The following is a 21970-nucleotide window of genomic DNA, read 5'->3' as shown; positions in this document are numbered from 1 at the left end:
CATGAGAGTTATCTCTTTTATGAAAAAGCTATTTTTTGTTACCTGGAAATTCTTCAGAAAAGATCCCCTATGAACAATTGTATTGAACTCTCTCTTTATTAAACAACATAAGCTCCTAAGAGAGCTCTGTGTGTGCTCACCCAGCTTTGAAACACCTTCATATCAAACTGAGTCTAGAAAGGGCAGAAGACAATAATCCAAATAGTACATGCAGCAGTATCTGAATGCTTCCATTTGAGCTATACTTTGTCATCCATCGGAAAGCAACAGATTATGACAGTTTACTTTCCAATTTCTGAACTTAGGAACTAATTTAAAATGATTTTTTTTCTGTCTAAAAAGACTATTAAAATGATTATGGTTGGTAGTAAATGTTTGCCTTTCTGTGTATGTGTGCTTTAAATATTAAGTAATATGTCCAACACTAGGGAAGATTAAAAAAAAAGAAAGGGTAAATAGACTTCTTGGTTTCTATTCTTTTGAAACTTTATTTTTAATCATGGTGCTCATCAGAGAGATATGGTTCAGATTTTGAATAACTAATAGCTGCAGTGGCACAGCTCCTTAAAACACACACGGATAATGTCCATGTATAAGTGAAATGCTGCTAAATATTTCTATTTATTTTTAGGTATATAGATTCAAAATAAATGATTATAATATTAATTTATTTATAATTATATATATAATATATTTTTATAATAACTTATCTAGCTCCATTCTGCTGATTTCACCCTGAAGAAAATGTTGAATCTTACATAGTTGTCAGGATATGACTACATCAGTAATAAAATGGTTTCACCATTACACTACTAGAACAAATGCTAGCTTTTCTAAAATTTATTCTTGTCACTGAGGAATTATAGTTAGTGATCTAACTTACAAAAAATTTTCCCTAATGGCAACATTTGCACACTGAAGCTTAATTTAGGACTAGTTTTTGGAAGGATACATGGTTTCTCAGACTATTGAGGTCACAATCAATAAAATAGCCTTTATAATAGAAATTCTCCCTGATTTGTTACCCAGCTTTACTGTCCATTAACCTCTTGCTTATTTACTCAGAAACATAGGCAGTTAAAAGTTGGTTTTACTTGTTAATATGTCCCAGCAGCCAAAAAAGTTTTCAGGGTTCATACTTGATAAGAAAATGTCTAGAAGAAAGGTTGTGGTGTCAAGATATTATTTCTATTTCCTTTTTAAACAATCAGTGGATTTTAATTCAGCTGCCAGTTTCTTTGTTTTTGGCATCTCTCATTATCACGCATAGCAGATCAAGAATAATAATCAAAATGAAAGAGTACTCAGCATATAATGACAATGGTCAATATATCTTCATTTAAAATATACACTGCTTATTGTTTTCTTCACTGATAAATTTGATAGTTTAAACAAAATAAAATCAGGATTGCATTTGAAAGGTTTACTCTGCTGCTTACTTCCCAAACATAATGAAATCTCTTCTGCTTTATTCATGCTAATTGAGGGTAAATTTCCTAACAAAAAAAAAAAAATCATTTTCTGTTTATGTCTTTTATTTTTACAGACAACAACATTAATAGGTCTTCTGAAGACAGCTAGACTGCTGCGTTTGGTGAGGGTAGCACGGAAATTGGACAGATATTCAGAATACGGTGCTGCAGTTCTGATGCTCCTTATGTGCATATTTGCACTAATTGCACACTGGCTTGCTTGTATTTGGTATGCCATTGGAAATGTAGAAAGACCTTACTTGGCTCATAAGATTGGCTGGTTGGATTCTTTAGGAGAGCAATTAGGAAAACACTACAATAAGAGTGATGCAAGTTCTGGACCATCCATCAAGGACAAATACGTTACAGCACTTTATTTTACATTCAGTAGTCTGACAAGTGTAGGATTTGGAAATGTTTCTCCAAACACCAACTCAGAGAAGATCTTTTCCATCTGTGTCATGTTGATTGGCTGTAAGTACTTTTACCTTATTATTTTTGGATATTTTTCCCCTTGGTGTTTGAATAAATGACTTAAAATCTAAGCTAATAAGATTATAATAACGCAGCTAGAAGGGCAATTTCATAAAGAAACAAGTGGTTTTATGTGAAAATGTGTTGTGACAACATAGTTTAAGGAATTTTGAGGAATCTGTTTCTTAGGTGATACTGGACCAAATTAAAATGGATATTAGACAAAACCTACAGTTTTTTAAGGTCTATGAGTATCTAAGTATTTTTAAATATTATTTCTACTAGAAATATCCAAAACTTATTTGAGCATTTTAGTATGCTGGCATGAGATTTTCAAAAATATGTAGTACATCCAGTGAAAAACCGTATGCCCGTATAACTTGCTTGTATCGCTAGCTGAATCAGTGTATTAAGCAATGTAAGCAGTACAGGCTATCTATACTGAGCATTATGTTTCTAATGTCCAGACAACCAAATGGTCAGTTAATCTATTTTGTTGATTGAACTGAAGGTCTATGAAAGACAATAGCCAAATTGTACAAGTTAGCCTTTTTTCATGCAGTACCTCAGAAAAAGCATTGCCTGTTGATAGAGAATCTGCAGATTGATCTAAAGTGTACAGCAATTCCACTGCAGTCTCCGTTTTAACTCCATGCTAGTTAATCTGTTCAACGATTTCATGCTTCTATAGATTATATTACTTATAGGTAATGTGTATAATTGTGAGGCTTTCTAAAAATAACCACTGATACAGGCTGGGTTAGCCATAGGGATCAATATATTAACTTATGGATCAATATAGTAGTTTTTAGCAAAAAAAATTAATGTGTGCTAATTCTAAAACTTTCCACTTTAGCTTTGCTTCATGTGTGTGCAGCTTTCTTTCTCTGAATGATCCTGCTTCACAGAAGCACTGAAGTCACAACAGTCTACTCTCATATTTGCATCCACCAGGTGCAAGGATTTTTTGGGGGGTTTCATATAGATTGTTTTTCTGTTATATGGTACTATGATAGAAAGTTGCTCATTATGGCATAACAAGCAATAGAAATTTGGTAAATTGGGGAAAAACAGCTGTAGGTCAGCCAAAGGATATCATGATGAAATTGAAGGAAGAATAAAGGAGTGGAAACAGGTGGTCATATGAACACCATAGAAGCAACTGCGCCTGCCCAAAGGGAAGACATTAGCATATATTAATGAGTTCATGGAAAAGGATGAATGAGCGTGACAGTGTATTGCACGTATATATCTTAATGTTTAAATGTAGAACCTGAATTCTGAGAGCATGCACTTGATTTATAAAGTCACCCAGTACGTATTGTGAGAATGTAGGAATGTTGTTTTCTAACACCATTGGAGTTAGAGAGTTTTCTTTCCAGATTTAGGATGACAGATACTCAGAACTAGTATAGTTATATTTTTAAAAAAATAAGCATACTTTTTAGAATGCTATTGCTTGATTTTTTGGAGCTTATTTATAAGTGAATTGGATTTGTTCAGAACCCTTGTGTTTTTCCCTGGAGTTTAATAGTTGGATATAAAGTTGCATATATATCACTGAATCTTTTTCCTTTACATATAAGAAGTAGTAGGCTCTTTTGTGGAGGAAAAAAAAAAAAAAGAGTATCCTAACGGTGATATAATATTCTCTCTTTTGGCATTTTTATGAAATGTACTTGAATAAGAGGAAAAAAAAGTGTTTAGGGAAGGTAAGTGAAATGCATGAAAACATCCTAATGCCTCTTTTGATATAAGAGAATTTTATTTATGTCAGGCCTGGTATTCAGATGCATCAGTAGCTTGAAGAATTAGAAGCAAAGCTTCAATTAATTATTAAAACTGAAATCCTTATTTTACACATCCAGAAAAACTCCAAATGTCTTTGTACAGTTTACTTGAATTCAGATTTATTTTTAAATGAGATTGGGTGCAACAGTACTTTCCAGCCTCAGTTATTTTAAATTGAGAACCCCTCAATATGAAACTGAGTCCTTTAGTCTAATTGGTTCAGGTAAAAGTTGCTCAAAATCTGTAATCCAAACTGTTATCCAAGCATTGTATGTCAGCATATCAGTGTCTGTAAGCAAATCCTGTATAGGGTAAAGAACTGAATTTCCAGTAGACTTTAGGAAACTATAGCCCATCATTTTTCAGATAGCCATAGCTATATATTATTTGTTGATTTAAAACCTGAACTATAAATTTATGTATGGCTTTTTACCTCTGCCTTTTGTTCTTTGTACTTAATTGTAATTCCTAATTCTTAGCTCTTCTGGAGTGTGTAAAATTTGATGAACCTAACTTGCAAGTTCAGGGCTATAGATCTCTAAAGATAAATATTTCCAACTTGTTTACCATTCCATATTTAACCTTCTTCTGCAGAGCTGGTATGGATATAATCAAATAAATAAAAAGGTTCAAGTACATCAAATCCACATCTAGTCCCACCAGAGCTGTTCTATACAAAATGCACTATAAAAGCTGTTGCATTACCTGCAAAACTCAATGACAGGACTTAAGCACATTTTGTTTCTTTTTAATCTAGCATTAATGTATGCAAGTATTTTTGGAAACGTATCTGCAATAATCCAAAGACTCTATTCGGGAACTGCGCGATATCACATGCAGATGTTGCGAGTAAAGGAGTTTATACGCTTTCATCAAATCCCTAATCCTCTACGGCAGCGACTTGAGGAATACTTCCAGCATGCATGGACATACACCAATGGCATTGACATGAACATGGTATGTTGTATTGTTTTTCAGGCATAGATCCTGAGGAATAGATTAATGAATGTGAATTTAGAAAATGATTGACAATGTTTAGTATTCATGAGTTTTATCACTATAAGTTTAAGACAGTGAATGTAAAGCAATTATTGAAATAAAAACTAAATCAAATTTGGCAGCAAAGTTGCCTAGACAACTGCAAGCTATAGGAGAAATCTGAACTCTCATGCATAGAAAAGCTTGAAAATTGCAGATGACAATGAGAAGCTTAAGACAAGAAATACCATGGGTGGGCTTGTTTCAGACAGAACTGTTCCAGAAATTTGTTCCTTGGTGATTTTCCACTTCCTGTATCAAAGAACACTTCCATTGGTATCTACAGAATGACTCTTGTATAAAGCCTGCAGGTACCAACTCTTTTTCAAAACCCTACCTATCATGTAATTTAGAACATGTAGACTGTTGGAGGATGGAAGAGAGGAGCAGGCAGATAGATCAAGTGCTCTTTTCAGAGATAAATACTCTAATCATATGATAGTCCAAATAGTAGCTTGCTTGCATTCACAACCACCTAATTCTGTACAAAAACTCCACACAATACTACTGAATATTCATCAGTCCAGAGTGTCAGTTCTAGGAACTGGCGAGGTAACAGTTCTTAAGGTTTGGTTTTAGGTATTGTTTTAAAATAAAACAGAACTGTAAACAGTCTTTGTATAAAAAGATATGTGGCCAGCTAAAAAAAAACAAAAACATTTTTGTAACGAACAAAGTAAGCATCCATATTTCTGGCTTCTTTTCTGAAGACAGCTGCTGGTTTTTGTTTTGGTGTTTTGGTTTTTTTTGTTTGTTTGTTTGTTTTTAAAGTTGACTTATGTTTGAAGACACTGAGAGGACTGAGCACCTTAATGATCAATGAATCTGTGTTGCTAGAGGGATACTCTCCAGAGCAATTCGAAGTTATATATTAAACACTTTGCAGAGCTATGCAAAAAAGTTTGCAAGAGGAAAAAAAAACTCTAAATTCTGATAACAAATTAACTAAAATTCAACTTTCAAAACTTTTGCATAAAATCAAACAGCTTCCATGTGGCACCTATTGGTACTTTTGCGAGTAGGACTGTCAGTAATACACTTGTACTCTGTAAGTAGGAACAAGTCTCAATTAAAAGCTTTTATAAATTTGAATCAACCAGCCTGATGTTATGGTTACCATTAAGTAAAGCAGATCTTGAAAGTAAGACAACAGCTTAAATATATTAGGCTTCACCTTCTACTTCCACAAGTGTTCTCCCACAGAGGGATATTGTACTCAGTACAGTACAAGGATATTTGAATAAACCTCTGCTGGGGATTACTGCAATGGAAGGCAGTATCAGTAGCTTCATCCTACACGGCACTGAGTGGCCCTAATTCCCTCTGGTGGCAATGGGAGTGTGGGATACTCAGCACTCTGCAGGATAAGGCCCTTAATCTGTGGGTGGGTGCAGCCAAAGCCTAAAGTAGTTCACTGAGTTATTTCTGAAGATATTACAAAATCATGTATACCTTAACTAATTCATTACCACTAATGGTTGTACAAAAAACACCTGTTTTACATGAAATAATTTCTTTTCATAATCCAGGAACTGGTGTATTGGAAATAATCTTGGACTTGTTATTAAGACAAAGTAGTAACTAAATGGATTTAACAGCTCATATTCTATAGTGTGATTGTGAGGCAGTATGGAGGCTTTGTCTTAAAAAAAAAAAAAAAAAAAAAAAACCATGAAGAAAAAATCAAGATTATCTTGTTATATCTCTTATTCAGTTCACAATTCCTGAAGTTTTATGGTAATCAGTTAATTTTCTTAAAATGTGAGTTTGAATATGCTACACTTAGTGCAAGGATAATGTGAGAACTGTCTGATTTATATTGTACTTATGAAAGATTTATCTCTTTCCTGTCTGCTTCATACCTAAATACATGGAATAACACCACCCACTGGTAAGAGCAGGAGGTATTTATGTCGAATTTAATTCCAGTATAAAGTGTGGAGAATATCCATGTTATCTGTTGGGTTTAGAGCTTGTTCAGTGCTTTCTAATTTTAATTGTAATTTTTTTTGCATGATGAAGGGGTAGATAGTGAAGGAAAATAATCCAAGTAGAATCAGATGTGGGGCAAAATGGCTACTAAAAATTACACCTTAAGAAATGCTAATCTAACCACATCTACTAATCACTGTTTTACCCCACAACTCAAATCATGCTTTTCTGCCCAAAAAAGGTCATGTGCATAGTGGTTTGCATTAGATAGCTGCTCTGTAGGAATGTCACTCTGACAGTTGTCATGCTGATCATTCTGCATTTTCCTTTGTGTGAATGCTCTTAGTTCCAACCATATATGCATGTTAGCACAAGCATCAATGAAGTTTTTTTGGCTATAAGCCACGTGCATATGAATGGACTTGCATGTGGTATTGAGAAATTAATTTTGCATGAAATATTTGCATTTACACACCAGAAAGCTAATACTGTCCTCAGACAAATGTGTGTGACTCCTGTTGATATTTACTGGGAGTTTTTTGCAAATATCTGAAGGCAGAATTTGATCCAATCTTTTTCATTTCATTACTGAAAACTGAATAAAATTAGAAAACGCAATCATCTTTCTACTTTGACGTATGAAATGCATGAATAATTTACATTATATATATGTACAGGCAATGTATACACATACCTATATATACATAATACAAGAAAATATATTTCAAAAGATGCTTTTAATCATCATCAGTGATACAGTTAAGAAATCAGGAAATGCGGGGAAAAAAACCAAAACAATAAACTTTTAAACTCAGGAATAATACTTTTAAGACCAAATAAACTTGCTTTCTTAAACAAAGTCTTACACTTTACAGTGAACATGAGAAGATATTTTTGCTCATTTGAAATGGCTAAACTGAAAATAGCTTTAAAAATTTGCTGTTGAAATATCCTGAAAACATTTTTTATTTATACATTTGTTTCCCTCCACTTCATTTCTACATCTCTTTTATTATGTTTCATTGCATAATGTAAATACATTTACATTTACAAGAACAGTTCCACATAATTATGCATGGACTGGATAAACAGGATTTGGGATTTATTTTAATCTGGATAAAAATCTTGAGTCTATGGAATAAGCATAATTTAAATAACTGTGGTATACACTGACAAAGTTAAATTCAAAGAAAATTATTCACAGTGTATATATTCTTTCATGAAAGACCTCACCGATCCCAAAGATTTAAAGATACTGGTTTCATCTCTTTAGACTATCCTGTTCTGTTTTTCCTATACTTTCTTTGCCTTCTATTGCCCAGTTCATTCCAGTGTTATCAGTCCAGCACTGATAATAGCATGCCTGTGATGCTTACTGTAGAAAGATAATATATTTAGTGTTTGAGATCCTTTTTTGAGTTATGCATGCAATTTTTACAAACTCCCCCTTTCTTTCCATGGATCTTCTGTGCATCAGAATAGCCTTATTGGTTTATTTTACCTCTACAAAAAGAGTTCAAAGAAGCAAATAATTGGGACAAGTACAGAAAGTGTTTAGCCAAATGTAAGTTAATTAAAATTTTGAATGCCAAACAACTACATATTTATCTTGGCCTTTGGTGCTATGGAAGGAGAGAGTAAGTCAGCATTTTTTAGATCTAAATTTATGGAACCTTCTCTGGAAAGCATTGAGGCAGTTTGTTTTACACTTGCAATTGGCCTTGCCTTCAGCAAACACACAAGTACAGTAGAGTACAAAACTATTTTGAAAGTTCACAACCAGCAATGCTAGTATCAAATGAAGACAGGTTTGTAATACTGTTGATAAAGCTTCTTTTGTATGAAATTGGATATTGGGCACTGGATGACACTACTACACTTGTTGCTTGTGCTTTTCCTCTGGTGATCACTTTTTCTAACCAAAACAAGTCTACCAATACAACTACTGCCAGCAGTATGTTTCAAACAGAAAGATATAGAGTAGATTAAAATTTCTAAAACAGCAAGAAATTCCTTACAATTAGAATTTTTTTTAGGAAAAAAAACCCAACAACAGTGGTAATTGGTTATGCAGAGAATATGTAATCATGGTGAAAAGTGGTACTATTATTTGCCTACTTGTCACGATCATAAGATATATAAGCCTATCAAAAGAAAGTACCTCTGTTACAGCTGTAAAACTGTTCTTTCATTTTCTATTGCAAGACTACTTTAAATAAAAAACAAGCAACATAAACATAAATGCCTACATTTAATCTAGTTTTGGGAAGAACACTTCATACTTCATTGACAAAAATGTCAATCTTTTCAGATTCTTACTGGATAGTATTTCATGGCCTAAGGTCTCAAACAAGAAGAATTAAAATTTTCCAACTATAGTTATGTTATAGTTATGTCTTTGGAAATTAGTCTGATCAACTTCCGTCTTATGCAGATCTTAAATTTTTTCAGTTGATGAAAGGGTCAGCTATTGAAGAAGCTGAAATCACTTTCTGTCCTCTTCACTCAGCCGTGTAACTTCTTAGAGATCACCTTTCAGACCTATTCGGAAATTTTGATAAGATTGCAATGAATCATTCTTCATCTATAACTTCAGTAATTTCTGCATAAAATTGTCAAACAGATCGGTTTAGTGTCAGTAACTGAAAGCAGAAGGTCCTAGGTTCTTGGTGCGGTGGTCAAATGTCAAAACTCATTGAAAGGTAAATTAGTTTATCATTGCAACTGTTTCTCTTCTCTCTCAGTTGTTATAAGGACCTTCTTCACATCCCATTAAAAAAAAAATCTAACTGCAACGTTTTCCATTTCAGAGGAGAAAATTCAGAAATGGTTCTTACTCCATGTGGGAGACCTTATTTATTCTCTTCTAACTGGTGAAAGCCTTTGGAAATATTTCAGCCCTCTGCATATAGAAATTTCAATAATCAGCTATCACATAAATAGTAAATTCTAAATTCTTTCTAGAAACACTGCTAGGCTGAATTACAGAAAAGTTTAACCTAGATGGAGTTGTTATTAAAAATCTTAAAGTCCAGCCTCTGTGACAGGATTAAATTCTGCACTACTCATAATTCTGTTTATTCCAGATTAAATTGCCAACTGAACTTGAGATCGTACCTTTATCTTTCCCTCCATCTGCTGGATGCTTGCCCACTCATAAACAAATCTGGCTTTGATTCTAGGACAAGAAAAACTTAGCTGAAATGAATTTCAACAGGCACTAAACAGACCCACGACGACTCTTTTTCTTTCTTGCTCTCTTCACCTGCTACCTGGCATTTAATGTTTGATCCCACCTAGATCTCTCCAGAGAAAAAGGATGGCACCAGAAGACAATATGCAGAATTCAGGGAATGTCTTTGACTATTGGACTAATATCTCCTATAATAGGAAAGACTGAGGCAGCTGGCACTGTTCAGCCTAGAGAAGAGAAAGCTCAGGAGAGACTTGTTTCTGTAAATACCTGATGGGAGGATGAAAAGAAAATGGAGTCAGGCTCCTTTCAGTGGTGCAAGGTCAAGAGGCACTGGGCACAAAGTATGACACAAGAAGTTTAATCTGAGCATCAGGAGCAATTTTTTATTTTGAGGGTGACAGAGCACCAGCAAGCTGCTCCAAAAGGTGTTTCGGAGTCTCCCTCCTTCGGTACATGCAGAAGTTGTCCTGGGTAACGTACCATAGATAGCTCTGCTTAAGTGGGCAGGTTGGACTACCTAGTCTCCAGAAGTTTATTCCAAAATCAAAAATTCAATAATTCTGTTGTTGTGTGCTTAAATACCTTATAAATTTTTATTCAAATACTTCATAGATTTTGGATTTATCATTGAGAATATTGCTACTTTAGGAGCAATTCCTAGCTTTATCATTTTCAAAATTTTGAATTCCTATTTTTTTTATCACCTACCTGCATTCACATGATTTCAAGATTTTTCTATCTTTTCATTTTTAGAAAGGTATCTTTTTTTTTTTCTTGTCACCTTGGATTATGACTTGAGTATATTTAAACACTCAGAAAACACAGCAAATAAAATCTTGAAATATTGTATTTAGATTTTTATCATTTTTAATATAATATCACAATTTATGTTTCAATGATTTTTTAATATTTAGAGTTGTCAGTATGTATACACATTATATTGGTGATATTTTGGTGTTTAATGATGAGTGTTGTAACTAATACTCTGATTTGCTTCTGCTTTAATGCTGTCTGAATATTTAATACAGGACAGATGTCAACCTCCATTTCAAAACTGAGTAGAGAAAAAATTTTGTCAATAATTTTTGTCTTTTACCCAAGCATAACAAAAGTATAATTGCCCCCAACATTTGTTAGTTGTCTGAGTTTAGGACATATAGGTGTCTCCAATTCTGTTGTCACAAAAATGTTGGATACAGGTATGAGTAACATTTAACTGTTATCTTGGAAAAGAGTAGCTGATGCAGCTGGATTCCCTCCCCACTTTTAAAAGACCGCATTCCTCAAGGCAATATGAATGGCATCCCTATTATATGCACTACATTTCAACCCCAAATTCCGTATAAAATGTTTTATTTCTCTCTCAATGACACTTTCCTCCTTCTCAAGCATGCCAAATAGATAAACCAATGTTATTTGACATGGAATAAGTTTCATTCCACACAGGAAGAGATGTGTGAACTTGATAACTATCAAGAAGAAACAACTGGAGCCTGGGGTCATAGCATCACAATCACTTTTTCCTCTTTTTCTTTCTCCTCTCCTCCCTTTTTTGGGGGATAGGGTTGAGAATGTTTTGCTACTTTAAGTTTCTTCTTTAGAAGATCTGAATATATTCAGTTATGCATTAATTCTAATCATGACAATCTAATATTTTCCTCACCAGGGCACGGTGGAATTAAGGAGATACTGTGTGTAACAGTAGAAACATGGCAGGAAAGAATAGAGCAATTGGAACATAATCTTGTATGATTTTCTATTCAAATAATTTATGAATTTTGAATTTATCATTGAGAGTAATGCTACTTAAAGAGAAATTCCTAGCTTTACAATTTTCAAAATTTGAAACTCCTATTTTTGTATCACCTAGTCCTGCATTTATATGATTTCAAGACTTTTCTGATTTTTATTTTTTAGAAAAGTGTTTTTTAACCTTTTCTTGTTGTGCTGGAGTATGACAAGAGTGCTTAGAAAACTCAGAACACTCACAACAAATAAAATACTGGCAATAATGTGTTTAGATTTTTATCATTTTTAAGATAATCTCATACTTTTGAAGAATGTATTTTCTAATATTTAGAATTGCCATTATGTATAAATGTAATATATTGATGTTGATTCCTGCTGTGTAAGAACATGATTTTCAATTGAATTACTCCTCTAACAAAGATGTTGGTGAGAATCATATAATTCCCTCTTAGCACCAGCCAAAAATTGGTGAATAAGAAATATTTTGTCAAAATAATTAAAATTTGAATATTGGAAATGTACATGGAGCCTGTATGACAAGATGTTGCACAAATAGCACAACGTAAGATTTAGTTTGGAAACATCTTATTCTGTATTGTAGCATCTACTGGACTTGGATTAAATACCTCTCTGCATACAATGTGAGCAATATGGTAAGCTCCTTTTGGAATGTAGGATATTGAAATGTTTTAGAAATTTATCTTCCAATCAGCTTCTTTCTTGTATTTCCAAAGTTGTGTTAGTAATCTCCAAAACTCCATTGAAAATCAGTGTCATTTGTGCACCTCTCTACCTTCCAGGTTGTGATATTAAAAAGTAAATGTGATTCTTCTCTGATGTAAAAAAATTTTTTAGAGTGTAAGCTCCATGGGGCAGGGACAGTTTCATCATATTTACTTGAACAGAGGCTATTATTTTTCAGTGTTACTGATATATTAGGCACTATTAATTAATATGCAATGATTTTAGAATAGTTTCATACTAAGTATAAATTAATTGTCAAAGTAATTGTTTCTTTAAAGATATTCCCAAAGTATCTTCAGAAATATAAATCGGCACACATGGTCTGCACAGGTTTTGCTTAATGGTAAAGTACAGCCACTTGATAAATGAAATAAATAGAAGCTGATGTGAAAAAATGAATACAGATTATCCTGTGCTGTACTCCTGAGTTCCTTACAATTGAAATACTTTTTCCTGTAAGTATCTCTGAATCAAAAATACATTTCTTATTTTGCATTCTTTATGAATAGAGCTTTTCCGCGTTATATTCAGAAAGGGTTATAACAAAAGAACTCAGTAATTCAAAATGGGTTTTTTACTCACAACTTGAGAACAATTTCAAAACGTACACCTGCAACTTTTTCCCAATTGTCTCGCTGGCCAGACAAATTTGGTTATCAGTTTCTCAGTATTATTCAGAAAAAAAATTGCTACAATCCACAATATTTTTATTTCAATAAGAATGCATTAAAATAAACATTAATTGCAAACTAATTACATTTCTAATTGTGTAAGAGACAGAGAAAACGGAGTGGTGACATAAAAGCTTTTCATGCATCATGTTTTCTTTTGCTTATTGTTGTTGAATGCTGGCTTTTTTTGAGGATGTGTGAATTTCATGTGATAATGCCCTTTGAGTCATAAGAGTTTTGTATATATGTGTCTTATAACATTCTGTTTATTATTTCATAGCATTTATTTCCATTAGCAATCAGAATCATTTCAATTTCAGTTAAAGGTACTAATATTTTTTTTTATAAATCATAGCTTGGCTTGTGCGGATAAAAGTTTCATATCAGAAATGTGCTTGTCTTCTCTATCAGCAAGGCATATGAGTTGTGAATATACTTATGAAAGAGGAATGAGTGCACAGACCTTTATTGTGCTGAAGTAAGAATGACTGTAGCAGTAAACTAATGCATTTTGTATATGTATTTTTTCTGTGCAGGAATATTTACATGTTTGTAGAAAATAGTATACAGGATAAGCAGGAATGAATTAATAGACTGCTCTAATAGCAAAAAGACACATGCTATGCTCATTATTCAAAAGAAGCCTCAGTTCCTGTCTTGTCCTTAGAAATATGCAACAGATATTCCTGTACAGATGCACTCCCAGGGAAAGTAATTTTCATCATATAGACAACAGGATTTAAATCACAGAAAGAGTGGTATTTAATAATGTTTCAGCCCCCTTTCTGAACACAGAACACAGAGGCATAAGGGGGAACAGTACTTCCATAGAAATTACTGCAGAAATGTCTATTGAATCTAAAAGAAGGAGAGGTGAGATAATTCTAAACAAATTAGGAAAGATCTGACATAATGACCACATTGTAAATCGCTTGCTTTTCTTCCTGTAAACAAAATTATCATGTTACCATGGTTCCCAAGAGGAAGTCTGTGGATCTACTTCAGGCAAATTCCCATTGTTATGATTAAGAGATGAACAAGGACCATAGCAATTACCCTTGTCACTTGTAGAAGTAATAATCTGCCTATGTAAATCTGCACAACATCATCTCAATTACGTATGCTATTTTTTTTCTGGTAAAAATCTGTGTCACACACTTACAAACAATATATTTAACATGAAAATCCCATCAGAATTCCCTATATAAAAATTGCCCCATATCTCACTCATTTAGCTCTCATTTCGCAAATGTCAGTTACTTCAGCAGAAGATTCCTCTTATATTAAATGTGCAGGATTTTATAAATTATAAAAAGGAATTATATATATATATATATATATAGCCTGAACAGGTGAAATACAGTCAAGATTCTTCTTTTACCTGTCTTATTTGTTATTTTACTGCAGAATATTTATTCATACACCTTTATTCCATTTAGGTAATGAAATAAATCTTAATAATTCATTTTGTAGCCACTACTTTCTGAACTCTATTAATATTCATACTGTATAGGTTTTGAAATATAGATTACACATTTGTGGTTGTATATTGAATTGTAATATTCTGACAGCCCTTCAGAGCCACCTCTATTTGTATGTCACTTCTTTCCTTCTTGTCCAGGAAGAAAATAAGAAATGTAATATACCTTATTTTCATAGCTTTGATATGAAATCCTTATGCTTGTCTTACCAGGTCCTGAAGGGTTTTCCAGAATGCTTACAAGCTGACATTTGCCTGCACCTCAATCAAAATTTGCTTCAGAACTGCAAAGCTTTCCGGGGGGCCAGTAAAGGCTGTCTTCGAGCTTTGGCTATGAAATTTAAGACAACACATGCTCCTCCTGGAGACACTTTAGTGCACTGTGGAGATGTTCTCACTGCTCTTTACTTCGTGTCAAGAGGCTCCATTGAAATTCTTAAGAGTGACATTGTTGTAGCCATTCTTGGTAAGTAAATTACTACAATGCTACAATTACTACAATGCATGTTAAGGGTCATAAAAGAAATATTTGTTGTTTGGGGATAGGAAATCTGAATGTTTAGTTGCTGTCATGTAAACTCAAGCAGAGAAATAATTTAAGGAGCAAATTCTACATTATTCCAATAATTCATGTGCAACAGAGAGCCCTGGTCCACTATAAGAGCAAGAGTGAGTCACATTTAACCCCGGGTAAATGGTGAGATGCAAGCACGTCAGATTACTCCACTACTGATGATGCTGCATCAATCAAAACCATCTGATGTCCTTTCTTTGAGCAGCATGGATACTGACAGAAAAGTGTGGGTAGCTTATAGGAAAGTGTAACAGATTAATCTGATCTAGATTGATAACTAAATTTAATAACATCATTATTTCTCTTATACTTCTAAAGAGCATATTCTTGTTTATATAGTATGGGGAGTAATTTGTTTTTTTTTACCAACGAAGTATGGCTCAGAGCAATGTTCAGTCCTGCTGGAAGTTTGCCTGCAGCTGGTGATGGATCTTATGTGGTACCAATGAAAGTTTATCAGCTATAGCAATTTAAAAAAAAAAAAAAAAAAAAAGAGAAATATAACTAAACATCTATAATAACTAAAAATAACCTAAATAAAACTATGCATTCTTCTTCCATTTAGTGTCAGGTAATTAGTGCAAGTGACAATTGAACAGATAAGTAAGGATTTTGCTATACTGAAAGCTATACCAGCTGTTTTATCACTCAGGTGTTCTTTTGTTCTATTTTTCATTTATCATCCACTGTGGGAATTTACAGCCAAGAAAGTAGCTGAAGCACAATGTGGATTGGTAGCAATGTGTTATTAATTCACTTGTGACTGATTATTCTGCTAGTACTTAGAAATACAAAAGTATGCCTACAGCAATCCTTCCCTACATTTAGATAAAGCTATCAAGATAATTTTCTTATCTCATGCTGTTGCATCTCATCAGATGGGCCAGATTAAGGCAGGAGCATGCAAGAACATGTTCATGCAAGAACAACACTGTGAGTTGTCTACTTTTCTGTATGAATGTCTTCCTCTGATTACAAACAGTGTGGTTCAGTGAGGATTTCCTCTCTTACATCAAATACATGTAAATTTCTATAGCACTCAACAAGTTTATGAAGTCATTTTCTTCCTGGATAAAATATGCAAACTGGTTGTGTTTTGTGTGTTATACACATCAGATATTTGTGCACCTCTCACACTGCAGCAGAGCCCCAGGTAATTGTAATTGCAGAGTAATGCCACTGCATATCTTCCAGCCGGTAATGATACAAATGAATCACAATATGTAACACAAATGTAACAAAGATTATCTGTTCTTAACTAAATATTTTTCAGAAAAAAAAAAAAACTGTAAGGAGAAAACAGACAACAAACCTCTTTGTTCTTTGTTTTCTAGCACTGGAAAACTTCACAGGTGGTTTCCACTCTGAACAAGTTTTGTTCATAAACATAAAAACAAACATAAAAAAAATCCAAAAAATGATGGGTGCATCCACCTGTTTTCCTCAGCTCATCATCACTATCTAAAGCTGGGTCTATCACAATCTAAGTTGGGTCTGATAAATGCTAGCCTGAGAGCAGTACTTCTGTGCCTGATTCTTAGAAAAAATGATGGCTGTGGATCTCACAGAATCTACTGCCTGTTTTAATGCTGCAAAAAAGATACTAAAGAACTGCCATCATATCAATGTTGTCATATTACAGAGAAGGTATTATATGCCTTGTAGAGGTACCTCTACATTTGTAGATATTAAGACCAGCAGGACTATTCAATTATGTCAGCTAATCTGTTGTATCAAAGACTTCTATTACATTTCATACTTTTAACTATCTGTTGTGTTTGATGAAAGCATAATGTTGAGAAAAGTGATGAATTTTGATCTGAAAACAAAATAAGATAAAGTAATCGCTGTTCATCACAGTTTCTTTCCAGTGATTCATTTTTATTATTAAAAATGCATGCTTTATTTCCAATATGAAATTTTAATACTTCAGTTTTTTTGCATTGGTTCTTGCTTTGCATTCCTCATTATATGCTAGAGGCATTTCATACTGAGTAATTTTCCTCTCCTTAAGCATGTGAGCAACATTATCAAGTTACATCCTTAATTTTCCTCTCAATAAGCTGAACGGGCCATGCTCGTCACAACTCAACCCATGAATTATTTTTTGCATGTCTTAGCTACTTGCTCACTCATTTATCAGCTTCTTTTTTTAAAAAATGGAAAAAAACAGAACTATTTGCAGTAACTTAAAATAAAAAGTATGAATGCCTAGCAGAGGCAAAATCACCAATGTCATCTGTTTTCAGTTGCTATGACCACTATTCTTTGCAACAAGTGTTTTCCCAGATATACTCCACAGCTCTATTTTACAGATATGCTGTGCATTCCTTTGTTTAAAGAGTATTTTGTACTGGTCTGTGGCTGCTCTGCTTTTATGACAATTGGCTTCTGATACAGCTAATAAGCAATTAAATAGAGGTGACAATTGTAGCAAATAGTGTGAATGTGTCAACATTGATGAAAAGAGTTGTAATAATATCAAAATAGAAGAAGCTATGCTTAAAGAGCTTCTTCAGAACAGCTTCTACATCTTGGAAGTTTAACATTCCCTCCAAAAATTGTAAAACCTAGTAATTTCCTACCAAACTATATATCAAGTAAGGTTTGTTTCTTTGTGCAATTTCAACAAAATGAGTTTCTAGGGTAGAAAGGTCCTGGATTCTACTGAAAGTCAGAAATTACACCTTTGTTATTGTAAGGATATAATTTAAATCCAATAAATAATGTTTTTTCTGAGAAAGGAAAAGGAAACTGCTTTTAGTTACACTGTTTTGACAGAACTGAAGAAAAACTGATGAAACTAGATTTTTCTTTCACTTCTCCAAGTATGTGACTATGTAATTGTATTGATTTTAATTTACTATTTAATAACAGTGCTTTTGATTTACATCAGCATATGTGCAATGGAAATCAGATTGTAATGCTTCATGCAAAATCAAGTATTCTACACAAATATCAAACACAAATACGTGATTGAATTTAATGGCTTATTCAAGTTTGGAACAATAATCTCCATCTAATTTTCTTTCTGCAGGAAAAAATGATATTTTTGGAGAGATGGTACATCTTTATGCAAAACCAGGAAAGTCAAATGCAGACGTGAGAGCTTTGACATACTGTGACTTGCATAAGATCCAGCGAGAAGATCTACTAGAAGTTTTGGATATGTATCCTGAATTTTCTGATCTTTTCCTCACAAATCTAGAACTGACATTTAATCTGAGAGATGAAACTGCAAAGGTACATATAAAAAGTTATGTATTTTTTTCCTTAGCATTGGGCAAAATCTAATCCACAGTAACAAAACTTGAAGAGAGCAGCTGAAATGCCAAGGTTAGCAAAATTAAAAGCTAAAAGCCTGAGGCCAAATCTTATTTTGAAAAAACCACACTCACCTGATTAATTCTCGTGGAGTCAATTAAACTCAGCGGAAGTGAATGAAATTATCCAGATAATGTTAATCTAACAGGATTTTGTTCTATATTTAAATAGTATTAAAATTTTAGTGGGGAGGGTTTGGAATGTTTTGTTAAACCATAGAAAATATGTTTTTCCACCAAGCAGGGCCATAGCCTGGGTCATTACAAGGGGAACGTTAGGCACTAAATATAAGTGTATGACCATGAAATAAAAATAAACCAGATTTTCCAAAGTCATTCTCTGTCTAACACTACAGAACATTCAAGTGCCTTTCAAACATGAATTGTTAATTCTCTTGTCTTGGAGTGCACCTTACTCCTAGGAGACAAAAAGCATAGAAGAGACTTTTCAAATGTCATTAATTCTTCAGATGTGCAGGGATTTATTTCTCTTTTTTCCTACAGTGACTCTTCTATGTGGTCTCCTTTGCCCAGAATGCATCTTCCAGCGTGCAGGAAAAGTAGAAAAATCCTTAGTGTTTCCTTATCTCAGGTTGAAGAAGTCAGTCTGAACTGGGAAAAACAAGGGAAAGTTAGACCAGAAGGGAAGAGGGGAAGGACTTCTTGGGCTCTAGAAAGTGTTCCCGAGAAATCTGTATGGTACACTAAGCACTGACCACCAAACATGAGTTACACTGCCCAACAAATGGCAAGTTTGCATTTCATTCTTTCTGAGCTTCTATCAGTTTGTGGGTATTTTATCATACTTTTAAGGAAAAAGAGAATGAATGAGAAGAGGGTAACAGAATTTGACCTCAAAGACATTCCAAGAAACAGACAGAACTCTTTTTAAGTTTTGGATGGTAAATAACAGAAATGGTTTTGCTAATCACCTGTTGATCATTATCTTAAAAAGATTAAATAAAAATAGCTTCTGATTAGAAATGCCATTTTCTTCTTTTGTTGAGTCTTTTCTTCCATAAAAGATTGTTATTAAAATCTGAAAAAAAGACCAATTCTATTCTTTATTTTAAAATGTATTTCATTATATTTATTGGAAAGATCATCATTATTAATTATATGGGAAATACAACACAATTCATAGTCCAGTGATAAATTTAACTTAAAACTGTAAGTTCACATATTTGAAAGACTCCTTGAAGATAAATTTAGATTAATGATTGTGGTTTTCTTAGCAAATTTTTCCTTGCAGTTATAATACTATCAATATTTTATCATTATTTTTCTAGATCTGAGAAAACGGAAACAAATAACATTGTTAGAAGACACAAAGAAAGCTCTTGCTACTCAGATCCCTTTAGAAATTTTTCAATTGAAAATTCTTACTGCTGTGCCAGCTACTAAGAAAAAAATCAATAGACATCACAGACAGGAAAGAACAAGCTCGCCCATGCCTCTGAGCCTGCATTTTCTCCAGCAATTCTACTTGCATTCCACTGACTGTCACAATCCAGAAAATGATTTCCAAAAAAAGTGATGAGCACAATCTGATTGATATACAATATACAAAACATCACTCAGATGCAGATTCGGTATCTGAATAATATATGCTTCTGCCTTAACTTCTGCTCCTGCCCTCAAAATTATGTAAAGTGCCTTATTCCTCGTGCAGTTATTCTACTAGAAACCCACCTCTTAGACCCCTTACTGATCAGGTTTACTGCATGTAGAGAAAGATATAAGCATTTACCATGTTTCCCTCTGCCCTTATCCCACCGTATGTTTTCTTGAGTGGTACAGGAAACCTCACTGGCACAGGGAAGGGTAGTACGCTGAAGTCAGTGCCTTGCGTGTGTACACAAAGAGCGTAACTTGCGCTTTATTGGCTTATCCATAAATTTCCCTCTTATAAGTAGAAAGAAGAGTTAAATACATCCTGAATTCCTAAAGGCAACAAAAAGCACATATATTAATGTTTACAGAGAAAGACAGCATTATATTAAGCTATGGAAGTAAATATCTTAATGGACTGCATAAAGTTAAAAATAATGAGGAGTATACTGCCTGGTGCTTTTCAATCTTATATTTGTTGTTTTAAAATGAAACTTTATAATTAGTACCATACAATTAAATGTAAATCTAACTACGATCAGCTACCACCTTACTCCTTGCAATAGTATGTATACATTTTCTGTTAAATTGATTTGTTGGGTGTGGTTTTTGAGTTGTTTTTTGGATTTATTTTCTCTAAACTTATTTAAAACACATCTGTAGTAGTTCAGAAAACTGATAATACAGGTGAATTTATTTATCAGGATACTTTTTCACATCATGTAGCAACATTGCCAGTTTTGCTCAATGTCAATATGAACTTTGTAACATTAGCACTGACCAATACTATTAGATGGGGATGATGTAGACTGACTTGTGTAATATTGCCTTTCTTAAAGCTTGAACATGATTGAGTCAATCAACTATTGAAAACCTGCTCTCTTTATGTGGGACTAATCTGTCATTATGTTTCATCTTTCATTAATCAAGTCTGACATCGTAATAAGATCACAAACTACTAATGATACAAATGGAGATAACTGCAAACTACGAAGACGGAAATTGTCCTTTCAAAGTGAAATAGAAAAAGGTAATTAACTTCATTTTTTACATTAGACAGTGCTGCTTCATTATTCATTAGTATTTCACTTGGTAATTCTGGGTACATTAGGGTCCTATGTTGGTTGTTACTGTAGCAGGTCTTGAGAATCCATCTGAGTGGTAAAAACATTATGTGCATTGTCCCCTACATGGTTTTATATATCTAGAGGATATCAGTGTCACCTTTCCATGACTTCTCATCCATCAGTGCAGAACTATTCAAACATTAATCTATCCCACTATTCTTCAAATAAACACTATCCTTCAGATAAACATGTATGTGTATATATATATATATATATATATATATATATATATATATATATATATATATATATATATATATATGTACCTATACAAATACCTACATGTTATCTCCAGGCCATTATCCGTTTTCTGAGACATCATGTTTTAAAATGTTTGGCGAAACTAGTCTACTATATTATTTACCAGCAGTGTTGATTTTATTTCCTCAGGAAAGTACTTTGCTGAACTTTAAGTTAAGTGGTGTTTTTTTTACCTGGTGGTTCTACAGTAGATTCCTATAGTCAGGTTTTAATTCATTTGGGAATGTGTAAATGGTTGTACTGGAAAGAGTTCAGATTTTTCTGTTTGCATTCACCTTAGAGACTTTTGTGATTAATCCTTATGAAGGAAAATTCAGTGAAATACTAAACCCAGTCAGAATATTCAGTACTCCAAAATACCTGTAGATGTGGTCAGACAGCAATAATAATAAAGAAAGCTAAATTTATACAAGATTCAGAAAAGGAAAACACAATTCCTTGGATAATTTTATATGGTCCAATGATTTGGACAAATTAATGTTTATACTATGCCACTTTTTCCTACTCCACAGTTAAATCCCAATCCT

At 33.4% G+C, this 21970-nt stretch overlaps 1 protein-coding gene across 1 annotated transcript in view; it reads left to right on the top strand.

Annotated features, from left to right (window-relative positions):
• Positions 1-21970, top strand: part of KCNH7 (potassium voltage-gated channel subfamily H member 7) — a 70204-nt gene that overhangs the window by 30104 nt on the left and 18130 nt on the right. The window contains exons 6-10 of the mRNA XM_042874403.1: positions 1547-1946; positions 4495-4694; positions 14761-15013; positions 18159-18364; positions 20986-21085. Coding sequence (XP_042730337.1) covers positions 1547-1946; positions 4495-4694; positions 14761-15013; positions 18159-18364; positions 20986-21085 — 1159 coding nt within the window. The remainder of the gene's footprint in view (positions 1-1546; positions 1947-4494; positions 4695-14760; positions 15014-18158; positions 18365-20985; positions 21086-21970) is intronic.

This window comes from Lagopus leucura, unplaced genomic scaffold (assembly GCF_019238085.1).
Source record: "Lagopus leucura isolate 7727_CA_CO unplaced genomic scaffold, USGS_WTPT01 Super-Scaffold_100012, whole genome shotgun sequence".
Lineage (NCBI taxonomy): Eukaryota > Metazoa > Chordata > Aves > Galliformes > Phasianidae > Lagopus > Lagopus leucura.
Note: the sequence above shows the minus strand (reverse complement) of the source record. Positions and strands in the feature narration are given on the sequence as shown.